Here is a 15,032-nt window from a genome sequence, read left to right on the forward strand (position 1 = left end):
AGAGATGGGGGGAGCAGTTGAACCTCACTCTCATCTATAATGATTAAAGGAGAGAAAACTGCACGCACATAGTTAGGAAGAGAAACATTTCATTCAGTAGGGAAATAAGTAGGAAAAAGGAAAAAGAGGAAGAGGGAAATTAGAAGAAAGATACAGTAACGAAGGGATTGGTCCTAAGAAAAACCCTAAGGAGATACAATATTAAAATATTTACAGATCTTTTTCAGGTGGCAAAGAGTTGTAATCTGAAGAGGAGTTCATTAATTAGAGAAAGGCTGAACAAGTTACGGTACATAAAAGTGATGGAATACGATTATGCTATAAGAAATCATGAAGGAGCTAGTCTCAGAGAAACCTAGAAAGACTGATGCAGAGTAAAGTGAACTGAACCAGGTGAACAATTCATACAAGGACCATATTTAGCTTAGCACAGTGCCTGGCATAGTTAGGTGCTTAATAAATGTTTACTGACCACTGAAAGAACTCTGATCAGCGTAATGACTAATCATAATTCCAGGGGACTAATAAAAAAAACATGCTACCTACATCCTGACACACAAGCAAAGGACTCAGTGCAGAATGATACATGTATATGTGTGTGTGTATGAATGACTTGGTCAATGTGGAAATAGGTTTTTGTTTGACTATACCTGTTTATAACTGGTTTTGTTTTTCTTTCATTCTTTATGGGATGGGTGAGGAGTCAGAAAAGGCAGATTTTTGCTGATTAAAAAAATGAAATTAAAAAAGTTTTTTTTAAAGGAAATGATTTCTGAAATATTAATGATTAGGCCTGCTGTGTATAAAGTACAAAGGAGTAAGCATGCTATAAAAGGAGAAGGCAAGGGAAAAAGTGACAAGGAAGCAAAGAAGGGAATTGAAAAAACAAACTCTACAATGCATTTAGACTGCACACCCACAGAATACACTGCTGGTCTTAACAAACTGCATCCATTCATTTATTTGCTCTCTCCATGTCCCCTGTGAAATTAATTTCCTTCTGATCTGTTAGGTCTAATTATATCTCAACACTAAGCCCACAATATTAGTGATAAAAACTGGACACCCAACTATGAAGGCTCCTATTTTTACATTTACAAAGTACTTTTTCATACATTGTTTTAGATCCTTATAACACTGTAAGTTAGACAGTACAAGTACTATTACATATATAAGGACATTCAGGCTCAAAGAAATTTGCCCAATGATAACTGGTACATCTTCTTATTTTAATTTTAAAAAAGCATAGCATCATCCTGATGTGTTTATAACAAGAAGACTAATATATAAATTAAAAATGGGTCTGGGCTACACTTCTCTGTCACCTTAAGGCCAGTCTAGTTAAGCTTGGAAAGGCTCATCAACCTTGGAAAGGTTGGCCACAAGGCAATAAACTCTTTGGCCACAGCAACTCCTAAAGACCAATCTACTATGTGGTAAAGGTTTCACAAGGTGCATCTGTGAAGGAAGACCCGAGACCGATGAAATCACAGGTCCTCTTAACATTAAATTTAACAGAATAATTTAAATTCAGACCTATGACTGTTAAGTAGGAGGAGGGCAGGATGCTATCTCTAAGCCAGAGGTATCAGATACATGGACTCTACTGTGAGCCACAATACTCCCAAGTACAACCCAAATCAGATTAAAATGTAACTATGAAAATTTAACAAAATAAATAAAAATAATAAAACCTAGATAATATCATATTTTAAAACTAAGTCAATATGTGGCTTGCAGGAATCCTGATGTATGGATCAGTGGTCTTAATTTCTATTTGACTTTAACACCATTGCTCTAAGCTATCTGCTCTCCTCTCAACTCATAGAAGTCACTTACATTGTCTTATTCATTAGCTAGGTCTTTATAAATTCATCTCTACATATTCTATTAGACCAGCACATGAATGTTACCAGGCTACAGTGCAGTTCAGTCTTATGTGATAGAAGGAGAACCTCAGAAAGGTTCATTTTCCTTTTGACTGAAAATTTTCTAAAACTGCTCAGTTTGAATAACTTACTTTTACTCTGGTTCTTTTTGGTCAGCATGTTGGTTTGGATTAAAGACTGATTTTCTACTTCCTCACGTCATTTATTACACTGAAAGCCTAGTTCTGCCTTAAGGAATGAGTCCCTATTATTCCCTAAAGGCCTATGTAATACTTGTTCACTTTCTCAGTGGACACTGGTTTTCATACAAGGTTTTCATAAATCAAGAAAGTGACATTGACAAGGACAAGCCTGAGACCTTAGACAGCAGGTAGAAAGGCACTTCCTTTAAACTGAATATAAGACTTTCCCAATTGCTACTTTGCCTCTTTTCTATTAAGCAAAACCAAAACAAACACACACAGAATCTTTTAGGTTAAATAATTTTACCTTTTACTTAAAAATAAAAATAAATAAATGCTCAGCCCTCAGGTTGGTAGGGTCTGGATTTTTTCCTTTCGTTTAAAAAATATATGGTATTTGCGTCCCATCTAGCAGGTGACAGCTTTTAAGCTGTGTCTGTTCATAACACAAGTAGGCTGGGTTTTCCCAGCAACTATATCTGAAGGGAGACCTGGACTTAACAGGCTCAGAAAATGCTTCTGACTAGGTCCTCTTAATCATGCAAATCTCTTGCTGTCTCCTCATCTTTTATATAGTGTGACTAAGATGTCCTCCCATCAAAATGTATTGAAACTCAGTATAGTAAGTGATATGCTCAGTAGGGGACAACATGAAGAGTTTTCATAGGGATAATAGGCTACTGCTTAAACCGGGACTTAACATGCAAATGCATCTTTATGTTATTTCATAGTTTAGCTTTGAGTAATGCTATTTCATAGAAATAAATTTCCTTAAGGCTGATTTTGCCCATTTAAGTGCAAAACCTTTTTTTCAATAGTTTTTTTAACCATTCTTATGGTCTAGGTAGAATAAACAGGAGGCAGTAGCCCTAAGTTCTATTTATTGCCCAGACCTTCCAGTTTTTTTTGCAAATTATGTCACCTGTCTGGACCTATTTCCTCAGCGGTAAAACAAGAGGGTTGATACTACCTAACTCCTGAGAAAGGAGTGATAGACTTGATGTAGAATGAGACATATTTCTGGACATACTGTAGGCTAGATTAAGATTTGTTTTGATTGACTATACATATTTTTTACAAGGGTTTGTTGTTTGGTTTTGGTTTTTTTTTTTTTTACTGAGTGGAGAAGTGGGAGGGACAGAAAATAAATTTGAGTTCAGTGAAAAACTAAATTAAATAAAACAATATTAGGGAGTTTGACTAGACCTCTACAGCTTGCTTTCAGCTCTAAAATGCTATCATTCCACCAAATCTTGCTAAAATGCAAAATATACTAAGATGTATGATGCATCAAATAAAAGCGGAATCATTAAGATACATAGAAAATGAATGCAAAATATGCAAGACGAAAAGACATCCCCTGATAGATAAATGATGTCAAAGGGAAAATTGTAAGCTATCAAAAGCTCATAAAATATCTATCTAAATTCCATATTACTAATAAAAGAAATGTAAATTAAGCAAATCTGAGGTCGTATCCTTCATATCGACAACGGTAAATGATAGGAATAGTCAGACAACAAGCATGTATTATGGACCTACTATGTGCCGAACACTAGGCGTACAAAGAAAGACAAACGACCGCCCCTGTTCTCAAAGAGCTCCCAGTTTAAATGGGGAGATATCAAACCAGGTATAAACAAACAAGAAATAGACAGGATAAGTCTGAAGTAATCAGCAGAGGGGAGACATGAGCATTAAAAGAGATACGGAAAGGCTTCTTGCAGAAGGTGGTATTTTAGTGAGGAGAGCGCGGAAAGGAAGCAAGGAAGTCAGGTCAGCCAGGAGGTGGAGCTAAAGAATGGCAGTAGCCACGGAGTGGCAGGCACACTAATGTACTGTTGTTGGACATCTGAATTGACCTAACTGTCTAAACTGGTCTAAACAATTTTTAATTGTGTGAAAAAGTTACTTAATTCACCCCTAAAGACCTTGCCACTGAATTTGACTTAAAAAAAAAACAACAAAGATCCCAAATATGCCAATCTATTCATAACAATGCAAAAAACTGAAAATAAAATGGGTTCTCATTGACTAAGGAAGGTTAAGTAACTTCTGGTATGTGACTGTAAAGGAGCGTTATTACTGAGTCATAAGAAATGATGAATATGAGGAATTCAGAGAAACACAAGACTCAATAAATAAACAGAAGAACATCATCAGTGACCACAAGAATGTTTTTAAAAATATGAACTCAAATTAAATACGAGTAAGGACCGATAAAGGATCCAGAAGAATGAGGAAACAACACTTCTTCTTCTTGGTAAAATGTGGGTGGAATAGGGATGTAAAATGTTCAATATGCCTTCAGATACTTGAATCAAATGGTTTTGCTGATCTCTTTTTTCTCTGTTACTACAAAGGACATATGGATGATGACAGTAGGCAATGACCAATGTAAAAAAAAAATCAAAAAATATAAAAAAAAAAAGAAAAAGAAAAGAAAACGCAGCAAATTAAGCAAGTAAAATGCTTATAACAAAGACGGTGGAATAAGACAGGAAATATTGGGATCTCCAAAATTCTCCCACAAACAAGGTAAAGCATCCCCTCAAAATGAACCTGGAGTGGCACTGTGTCCAGAGGCAGCCTCAGCTTCAGGAACTTTCATTTCACAGACAGTGTGGGTGTCAGACAGCTGAGCAGGGGAAGACTGAAGAACTCTCCACTGTTGTGGGATGTCAGGCCCAGGTGTGCTGACCAGACACAGTCCTGGGCTGCAGCTGTGGGTGAAGAGGAGCAAGTACATGCCCGATGAGTGTGGCAGCAGAGGGGGACCCTGCTGACTGTGGGCACTTGCAGGGGAGCAGAGTCCCTAGTTTCAGTTCCAGGGCAGAGAAGTGAGGTGAAGCTTGCAGCCATAGGAGGGACTGCAAGAAGCAATAGCAGTTGGGGTGATAGTGTGGCTGCAGGCCCTGGACACGGCTCCGGGTGGAGAGGAGAGCACAAGGTCAAGCTGCCAGAGCTCAGAAAAGAACAAAACCTGAAGCGTATGGCATTATCCCCAGTACCTTGGGATTAAAACCTGACTATGATAATATGCCACTAAAAAAATAAATGAATGAATGAACAAGTTAGCAAAAGAGAAAGAACCTGACCACAGATAGTTACCATGAGGATAGAGAAGCTCTGGGTTAAAAAAGCCACTCCTACATCCAAGAAAAATGTCAAATGGTCATAAGCCCAGAAAGAGTTCTTAGAAGAGCTTAAAAAGGATTTTAAAAATCAAATAAGAAAAGCTGAGGAAAAATTAGGGAAAAAAATAAGAGCAATATAAGAATCAAGTAAATTATGAAAAGAAAGCCAACCTCCTGGAAAAAGAGATCCAAAAAATCAAGGAAGGAAAAAACTCCTTAAATCACTCGGCATTTAACTTATGCAGATCAAAGCATACTATCTGCTCTCTTGTTTTTGGTTGTTTCTTCTTTCTCGTTCTAATTCTTCATTACAACACGACTAATGTGAAAATATCTTTAATATGAACGTATATGCAGAGGCTATATCAGACTGCACACCATCTTGGGGTGGGGGAAGGAGAAGGAGGGGGAGGGGGAGAAAATTTGGAACTCAAAATCTTATGGAAGTGAATGCCGAAAACTAAAAATAAATAAATAAATAATAGCCTACCATTAGGCAAAGGAAAGCTAATGACATTATAAGACAGGAATAAATAATAAAACAAAATCAAAAGAATGAAAAAATAGAAGAGAATGTAAAATGATCTGGAGAACAGATCGAGAAGAAACAACATAAGAATTGCTGGACTACCTGAAAGTTATGATTTTAAAAGAGTCTAAATACTACATTACAAGAAATCATTAAGGAAAATTGCCCTGAAGTTCTGGAACAAGAGGGTAAAATGGAAATAGAAAAATCTATCAATCACCACTTGAAAGATATCTCAAGATGAAAACTCACAAGAACATTATAACCGAGTTTCAAAGCTCCCAGGTCTAAGAGAAAATACTACAAGCAACAAGAAAAAACAATTTAAATATTGTGGAGCTACGGTCTAGAAAACACAAGATCTAGAAGCTTCTACTTGACTGGAAAGCTTGGAACATTATATTTCAAAGAGCAAAGGAGCTGGTTTTGAAATCATGAATAACTTACCCAGCAAAGCTTAGTATAATCCTGAATGGAAAAAAGTACATTTAATAAATTGAAAGACTTTCAAGTAATTGTGACAAAAAGACCAGAATTCAATGGAAAATCAACACATAAGATCCAGGAGAAATATAAGGTAAACATTAAAGACCAATTATAAAGGATTCAATAAGGTCAAACTATTTACTTTTCACATGGGAAAATGTTATCTGTACTCTTAAGAATGTTATCATTACTTGGGTAGTTTGAAAGAATATACATAGATAAATGGCTTGAGGTGGAGTTGAGTATGATGGGATGATTCTAAAAAATAAAACTGGGTAGGGAGAAGTAAAATGGAGCAATTATCTCACACAAACAAGGCATGAATGAAGAACTGTTAAAGTGGAAGCAGGTGGAAGTGGACGGATGGTAGTGCTGGAACCTTATCGTCATCAAAACTGGGTCAAAGAGGGAATAACACATACACCTTGAAAGGCATAAAAGTCTCCTAAATTTATAAAGAAATAGGGTGAGGGAACAGGATAACGGAGGGACTTTTAAAAGGGTGTACATATCAAGAAGTAGGAGGATGGGGGGATAAAGAAGGGACTCTTTGAGGGGTGGGCAGATTAAGGAATAACATGGTAAGGGAAAAGGATAAGGGAGGGATTCTTAAAAAGGGTGTAGATTAGGGAGGTAGTGGTTAGAAGTAAATTAGATGTGTGAGGAGGGATGGGATAAAAAGAGAGGGTGAGAAGGATAACAGTGAGGAAAATAGGATGGAGAGAAAGACATAATTAGTAATTATAACTTAGAATGTGAATGGGATGAATTGATCCATAAAACAAAAACAGCAGAATGGATAAAGAATCAGAATCTGATAATACGTTGTTTACAAGACATTTAAAAATGAGAGATAAATACAGAATTAAAATACCGGAGAAGAATTTATTATGTTTTAGTTGATAAAAAAGCAGGGGTAGCAATCATGATTTCAGACAAAGTTAACGCTAAAGTAGATTTAATTAAACAAGATAAAAAGGGAAACTACACTATGATAAAAGGTACCACAGACAATGAAGCAATATCAATATTAAATCTATATGCACCAAATGCTATAGCATCTAAAATTTTAAAGGAAATGTTAAATGAATTATAGGTGGAAATAGATACTGGAGGCTGAGAAGAAGGTACACTCCTTTCTATTACCATTTAATTTTCTCCAGATACCTATCATTATCTAGCTTATCTAAGATTCTGTTCACCTCCTTGACTTCTTTCTTATTTATTTTTTGGTTAGGCTTATCTAATTCTGGGAGGGGAAGGTGAAAGTCCCCCGCTACTATATTTAGATACTGTATTTCTTCTTCTGTTAATCTTGGCAGTTTCTATTTTTGTAGCTATTTTTCCATTTTACTTAAATTGTTAAATTTATTGACATGTAACTGGGTAAAATAACTTATTATAATTGCTTTGATTTCTTAATAGCATATTCACCCTTTTCATTTTTAATGCTAGTGATTTGCTTCTCTTCTCTTTTTAAAAACTTACGCCTACCAGATTGGCTAAAATGATGGAAGGGGAAAGCAACAAATGTTGAAGGGGGTGTGTAAAAACTGGGACACTTATTCACTGTTGGTAGAAACATAAACTGATCCAACCATTTTGGAGAACAATCTTTGGAATTATACCCAAAGAGTTAGAAAACCATGTATACCCTTTGACCCAGCAATAACACTATTAGGTCTGTTTCCCAAGCTGATTAGGGAAAAAGGGAAAAGCCATGAGTGGCAACAGACTACAGTGGAAAATGTTAAATTTTAAATGAGAAAGTTGGATTAATGTCCCTTACAGCTCTATAGCAATGTTCTTATGGATAAACACAAATAAGAAGTAGGAAGCAGAAAAAAATTCCTGTCATTCACTGTTCCAGCTCGTCTTAGTCTAATTCAGAAGGGTCATCTCTCTGCTACTGACAAGTAGACAGGGATGAATGAAGTCTTAGAAGAAGCCCTTTCATTCCCTCCCTTTTATAATCTGGGGCACAAAGATAAGAAAGAGCTATGTATTACGTATTTGCTGAATAAATTTAAACTCTCTTCAGAAGTCAATGGTGTATGGGTGAACACTTTAGCTGTCTTTATATACTGACAGCCTGTCAAGTGAAATAAATATAAAATGTATAATTTTATACGTGTTTTGGTCAGCAGACTTAAAAGTTCTAACCTAATTCATAACAGATAAAATACTTGCCATGCTAATCTCCAAGGAAAACAATGAAAGGTCTTTGAAGAAGGGCTGGACTAAAATCCCAATTATTTGAATGACCTGAAACTTACAGGTGTTTTCATGGAGGTATTAATTACACAAAGTCTTGTTGACAGAGCGATAAAGTGACCTAATCATTCTGGAAAGTAATCTGAAATTATGCCAGATAAAGTAGCTAAAATAACCCAGAGATTCCAGTGTTAAGCACACATCTCAAGGAGGTCACACACAAAAGAAAAGCTCCATATACACCACAATACTGATAACAGCACTTTCTAAGGCTGAAAAGAATGGGAAACAAAGCAGATGCCCATTGACTGAGAAATAGCTGAATCAACTGTGGCATGTGAATGTAAGAGGATATTACCGTGTTGTAAGAAAAGATGAATATGAAGAATACAGAGAAGTATGGAAACACTTACATGAACTGATGCAAAGGGAGTAAGCAGAATCAAGAGAATATATATGATGTCTACAACAATGTATATGAAAAGAACAACCACTACAAAACAAAGAAAATGAATGCTGCAAAATTACAAAGCACAAACTTGGCCCAAAAAAAGTGATATGAGAAGACATGTCTCCTCTTCCTTTGTAGAGATGGATCTATGGATGTAAAGCACCGCATAGAATGTCAGTCTCTGCTATACTGATTGCTGGGTTTTTTCCTCTGTTTTCTCTTTAAAATAAATTATTTTAAGGGATGGATTTCAGGGAAGGGAAAGAGTAGAGATACAGGGAAAATCTTCTAGATGATGTAAAAACAAAAACATAAAAATCTATTTTTTAAAAATTGCTCATCAATCATCTAAACTTTACCATCTATCTCAACTGCCTCAGATAATCCACTAACAATGAAGACTGAAAACTAAAGGTGAATGCTAGGTAGGCTGTCCAGAAATTTCAAAATTAATTTTCATCAACTGAGAACAAAAAAGGATATTTGTCTCCCTGGTTTATCCCCAGATCTTCGGTGCAAGGGATGGAAGCGATTCCGGGAGACTCTTTCCACAAGCCCATGATGACGTGTTCCTCGAATGTTATCAACCTGGTGAAATGATGGCTGCAGAGAGAAGGAAAGAAAAGTTAATTCTCTAACTATATAAAGTAAGGCAGTGTTGGTAATTACCACTCCACCTCCCAACTCTGTCCAGAAAGAAATGCAAGACACTACTAACCTCCTGCAGAGAGGTGATAGATTCAGTCAGGATGCAGAGCAAGACTTTTTTTTTTTTTTGGTCACAGCTAATGCAGGAATTTCTTTTGCTTGACTACTTGACTATGAATATTTGTATATAAGCATTTTTTTAAGGGCATCTAGTTGGTTCAATGGATACAGTGCTGATCCTACAGTCAGGAAGACTCATCTTCATGAGTTCAAATCTGGCCTCATACACTTACCAGCTGGGTGACCCTGAGCAAATCACTTAACCCTATTTGCCTCAGTTTCATCATCTACAAAATGGGATGGAGAAGGAAATGGGAAAACACTCTAGTATCTCTGCCAAGAAAACCTCAAATGGGGTCACAAAGAGTCAGACAACTGAAAAATGACTGAACAACGACACATTTTCTTTTTATTTCTTCTTCAATGGCAGGGGAGGTAAAGGTGAAAAGAGATTTTTGTCTACTGAAAAAAACTGATTTAATTTTTAAAAACAAAAGTGATATAAAGATTGCAGAAATTTATGTTGCCAGTATCTTACTTTACTAAGTAAATTTATGAAGCAACACAGTGCAATGAAAGGAGCACTGGATTTGGATTCAGAGCACCTAAGTTCTAATCCTAGCTCTGCCATTGAGGGAGGTCACTTAGACTGTAAGTGACTTAACCCTTCTGGACCTCAGTCATCCTATCTGTAAAACTGAGGGGCTGGACTGGATAGAAGACTCCTTCCAGCTCTAAACCTATGACCCTATAATCCTATGGAAGACCAAAGGAAGTACAGGCTGAAAACACAAGTAGATTCAAGATTTCAGAAGAATTTATGAATGATGAAATTGTTAAATTATTTATTAAGGGATGCCAGGAATATTTGAATTCTACTTTGACTTTCTGAAATAGCCTGAGATTTCTGGAGACACCCTCAAATGGTTTCCAAGAAAGAAATCAAGAAGTCTGAATTTTAAGCCCCTTGCCACTACATAAATAACAAGGATACCTGAAAGGAAATTAATAACTGAATAGGTCTGAATAAATGGGGTCTGAAGATCTCAGTCACTAATGATAAACAAATGATTTTTTAGCAAGTAATTTTTAGCAAATAACAACAGATTAATGGCGTAATTTGGCACAAGAGATTGGAATAATAAACCATTCCATCTAGTACATGCCCTACAGGGAGGCATCTTAAGAGTCCAAAGGATAGTTTTTCTTGGAACTGATCTTTAGGCAAAAGATTATTCCTTCTTTGAGTTGATTTTTAAGAAAAAAGTTATTCTTTCTTGGAGATGATTTTTAGGTAAATAGAAAAGGGCCTTTGAGAGGCCCATTTTTCTAATATCAATATTCTTTTGGCATTTTTGTATGGCTATTAGTCATGGAACACTACAGTTTCCAAAGAATCAACTTGAGAATCACTGAACTGAAACTTCTCTCTGTAAAGGTAGCAGGGATCTCTTTAATTCTCATTTTCAGGTAGTCCATTTAGGTAAGCTTTACCACTTTCTGTTCTAAGCTGTTCTCTTCAATTCTTTCCTTTAGAGCTCTTATTTCTTCTTTTTTTAATCTCTTGCTTCATTTTTTTCCTAGGTATTGCCCTGACCCGTTTCTGGCCACTGGACCCAAATGGCTCCAGAGGAGAAAGTGGGGCTAGTGACTTCGTACAGCCCTCCCTCACTTAAATCCAATTCACTTGCATTTTAGGGCATCACCTTCCAAATGTTATAGTCCTCTTCAAGAACAAAGGACAAACAGAAAGCAACAGCAGCAAGGTATTCATGTAGTCTTCATGGAAAATCTGTCTCTTCCTTTCAGTCTCTGGTTGCAAGTCGTCACAGAGTACCCCAAGACATAACAGAACCACTCCCAGGCCTTGTGAAATCAGATCCTATGGATCCTGATGAGAGTAGGGCTCAGAGAGGACACATGTATCATCTTCCCACATGTGAATGTAGTGTTCACTCATGTTTAATTTTCTATGTTTCTTTTCACTCCTGTGTTTGAACTTCAAATTTTTTCTTCAGCTCTGGTTTTTTCATCAGGAATGCTTGGAAGTCCTATTTCATTAAAGGCTCCTTTCCCCCACTACAACACTATCCTTTGTTTTCTTGGTAAGTTCTTTTTGACCATAAGTCCATATCCTTTGCCTTCTGGAATAGCATATCACAAGTTCTCTGCTCTTTTATAGTGGTATCTATGAAATTGTGTATGATCTCCACTGTGGCTCAATACCTGAACTTTCTTTCTGACTTTGTGGTTTGGTTTTGGTTTTTTTGACCTGAAAGTTCTGGGGTTTGGGCTATGATGTTCCTGGGAGTTCTCATTTTGAGGTTTCTTTCAGAAGGTAAAGTTCAGAAGGTAAACTATGAATTTTTTAATTTGCATTTTGCCCTTTGGTTCTAAAGGATATGGACAATTTTCTAAGATTTCTTGAAATAGGATGTCCTAGGCCTTTTTTTTGATCATGATGTTTTCAGATAGTACAACGATTCTCAAGAGTTTTTTCTCTTCACTTTGTTTTCCAAGTAAATTGCTTTTGCTATGAGATAACTTAAATATTTTGCAATTTTTTTTAGCCTTTTGGTTTTGTTTTAATATTTTTTGTTGCCTTATGAACTCATTGGCTTCTATTTGGTCCATTCTAATTTTCACAGGGTTTATTGTTTAAGCAACGTTTATTACTTCTTGTGCCAAGCTAATAATTCCCTTTCCAATTCTTTCTTTCATTTTCATAAAAATATTTAACTCTTTTTTAGAACTCTTACTTCATCTCTTCCAAAAATGTTGGCTGTGTTTTTCTCTAAGAATTTGCTTGCTGATGTTTTAGAGTCATTCTCTTCTGCATTTGTATCTTGAGTATGCTTGCCACAGTAATAGCTCTTTATGGCGGGCTTCTTTTTTTTGTTTGCTCTTTCTTCTAGCCTACTTCTTGACTTCCAACTTGATATTAGGGTTGGGTTCCGCTGCACTTCTATAAGAAGGTCTGAGCTAGCCCTATTGCTGCTTTCTTGGATACTGAATGCTGAGTTATTCCAGGATCTCAGGGACAGGCTGGGGACCAGCAAGCTTTCAGTTATTCCAAAGTGGTCTGCTCTAGAGGAAAGTTTATTCACTGCCCTAGTGGTTTGAGCTCTCCAAGTTCCAGACCTGGATTTGGGTCTATGTAAGAACAGACTGATGCTGGACTCAACCCCTATCAACCAGCTAGAAAGCTCCATTGATTTTTTCAGTTGTTGTTCAATCATTTTTCAGTCACATCCAACTCTTAGTGACCTCATTAGTGGTTTTCTTGACAAAGATATCGAAATGGTTTGCCATTTCCTCATCCAGTTCCTTTTACAGATAAGGAACCAGACAAACAGGGTTAAATGACTTGCCCAGGGTCACATGGCTAGTAAGTATCTGAGGCCAAATTTAAACTCAGGAAGATGAGTCTTTATCCATTGAGAAGCAGAAGCATAGTTTTCTATTTGGTCTAAGATTCCTGCCTTAGTTATTCCTCTGCAGGCTAGGCTAAATGTTAGAAATGAGACCCCGCTCCAAGTCCAGGGTTGAGCCAAAGAGTTGCTGTTTGCTTCTGAACTTCCACCTCTCTCAGTACACCAACCCAGAGCTTCCTCACTTAGGAAGGCCCAGGTCTGTGCAGGTCCCTTTCTCACTCCACCCCAGATTGGTGACTTCTATCTGGGTAGTAGGCAACAAAACTGCCGATATGCACATGTCCTCATCATAATGCCCTAGTATGGGTCTGGTGGAGACCTGGTATAGTTCTGGAACTCTGTCTTACCCTGGTGCATAGCTTCATCCTGAGTGCTAAAATGCTCCCTTCTTTCCTCACCCAGTCCCCAGTGTCCCAGGACCTCCCTGCCTGTTTCCCTATACCTAGTTAGGATGGAAAAAGGACTCACTGTGACTTTTTCTGGATTTCTCCATCAGGATTCAGACGGATACATTTTCTAGACCTGTTTGGAAGAGTCTGTGGACAAGAGCTCACTATGCCACTTCCTCCACAATCTACTTTCAAGCATTTTGGATGAAAAAGCCAGTGCTGAGTTGTAATTTTAAAATATCAATATAAAGAGTTTATAACTATAACGAGTCCAGAGAACTCTAGAAAAGTGAATTTAAGTAATGGAAGGGACTGTAAGATGACAGAGGAAAACAAACTTTCTAATAGGAGGAAAACAAACAAGCATCCCTTCAGAATCTTATTGTCTTCAACATTTAATGGGGTAGTTGTAAAAGAAAAACAGAGGTCCCGGGGTAAAAAGAGCAATATACTGGAGGAAGGATGCAGAACTTGTAATTTCTCATATTTGGGATGAGTGAGAATATACAAACATAGAGGAAAGGGTAGAAGTAGCGGGCACCAAAAAAAACCCTCATTCTTACATAAAACAAAGAAGGGCTGGACACATTTTTTACACATTGTAGTGTAGAAATACATCAAACTCAACAGGCAAAAAAAAAGCAGCGATGGGGAAGTTGAAGATGAAGAGGGAGGACAATATCTGAAAGGGATTTCAAAGGGGAGGGGGGGAAAAAGAACTAGAATCCAAGAACGTGCCTTAGACTGACTCTCGGACAATTTAAAAATGGCAGAAAACGCGGTGTTACGTTAATGTAATGGAATATTACTGCATTGTTCCCTATGACTAGAATGTCCTCCCTCCTTCAGTGACTTCCCTGGCTTCCTTCTACAGGAAGTCTTCCTCAACCCCACTTAATTCTAGTCCCTTCCCTCTCTTAATTGTCTCCTATTTATCCTAGATATAGCTTGTTTTGTCTGCATGTTGTCTCTCTGTTTGTTTGTTTTTTGGGGGGTACTAGGTAAAGGGGTTAAGTGACTTGCCCAGGGTCACACAGTAAGTGTCAAGTGTCTGAGGCCGGATCTGAACTCAGGACCCCTTGACTCCAGCGCCAGTTCTCTATCCACTGCACCGCCTAACTGCTGTCTCTCTCATTAAACTGGAAGCACCTTGAGGTCGAGGACTGTCTTTCGCCTCTTTTTTGTATCCCCAATACCTAGGACAGTGCCTGGCACAGAGTAGCCTCTTAATAAATGTTTACTAATTGAAGGAAATGGCAAAAAAAGATAATTTCAGAGAATCCTAGATAATACAACCAGATGCAAAGTGAAGTATACAGGACTAGAAGAACAAATTATACAAGGATGACAATATTATATGTAAAGAAAGACAACCGTAAAAGACTTAAGAATTTTGATCAAAGCAATGATCAACCATGTCTCCAGTGAACCTATAATGAATCATGTTACTCACTTCCTGAAAGAGAGGCGACAGTCACAAGGTGTGGAAAGAGACATTATTTATATTTTTAGATAAAGCCATTGTGTGGATTTGTTCTGCTTGATTATGTTTATTTGTTCCAAGAGTTTTTCCCTTTTACTTGCTCTCAGTTAATGGGAGTTTCGACAGCAAC

The 15,032-nt window shown here is 37.1% G+C and overlaps 1 protein-coding gene across 1 annotated transcript in view; it reads right to left on the bottom strand.

Annotated features, from left to right (window-relative positions):
• CRTC3 (CREB regulated transcription coactivator 3) overlaps positions 1–15,032 on the bottom strand; it is a 75,815-nt gene that overhangs the window by 37,899 nt on the left and 22,884 nt on the right. The window contains exon 3 of the mRNA XM_020994586.2: positions 9,372–9,491. Within this exon, the coding sequence (XP_020850245.1) occupies positions 9,372–9,491 (120 nt within the window). The remainder of the gene's footprint in view (positions 1–9,371; positions 9,492–15,032) is intronic.

The sequence above is a fragment of the Phascolarctos cinereus genome, unplaced genomic scaffold (assembly GCF_003287225.1).
Source record: "Phascolarctos cinereus isolate Bilbo 61053 unplaced genomic scaffold, phaCin_HiC Scaffold_3;HRSCAF=262, whole genome shotgun sequence".
In the NCBI taxonomy this organism is placed as follows: domain Eukaryota; kingdom Metazoa; phylum Chordata; class Mammalia; order Diprotodontia; family Phascolarctidae; genus Phascolarctos; species Phascolarctos cinereus.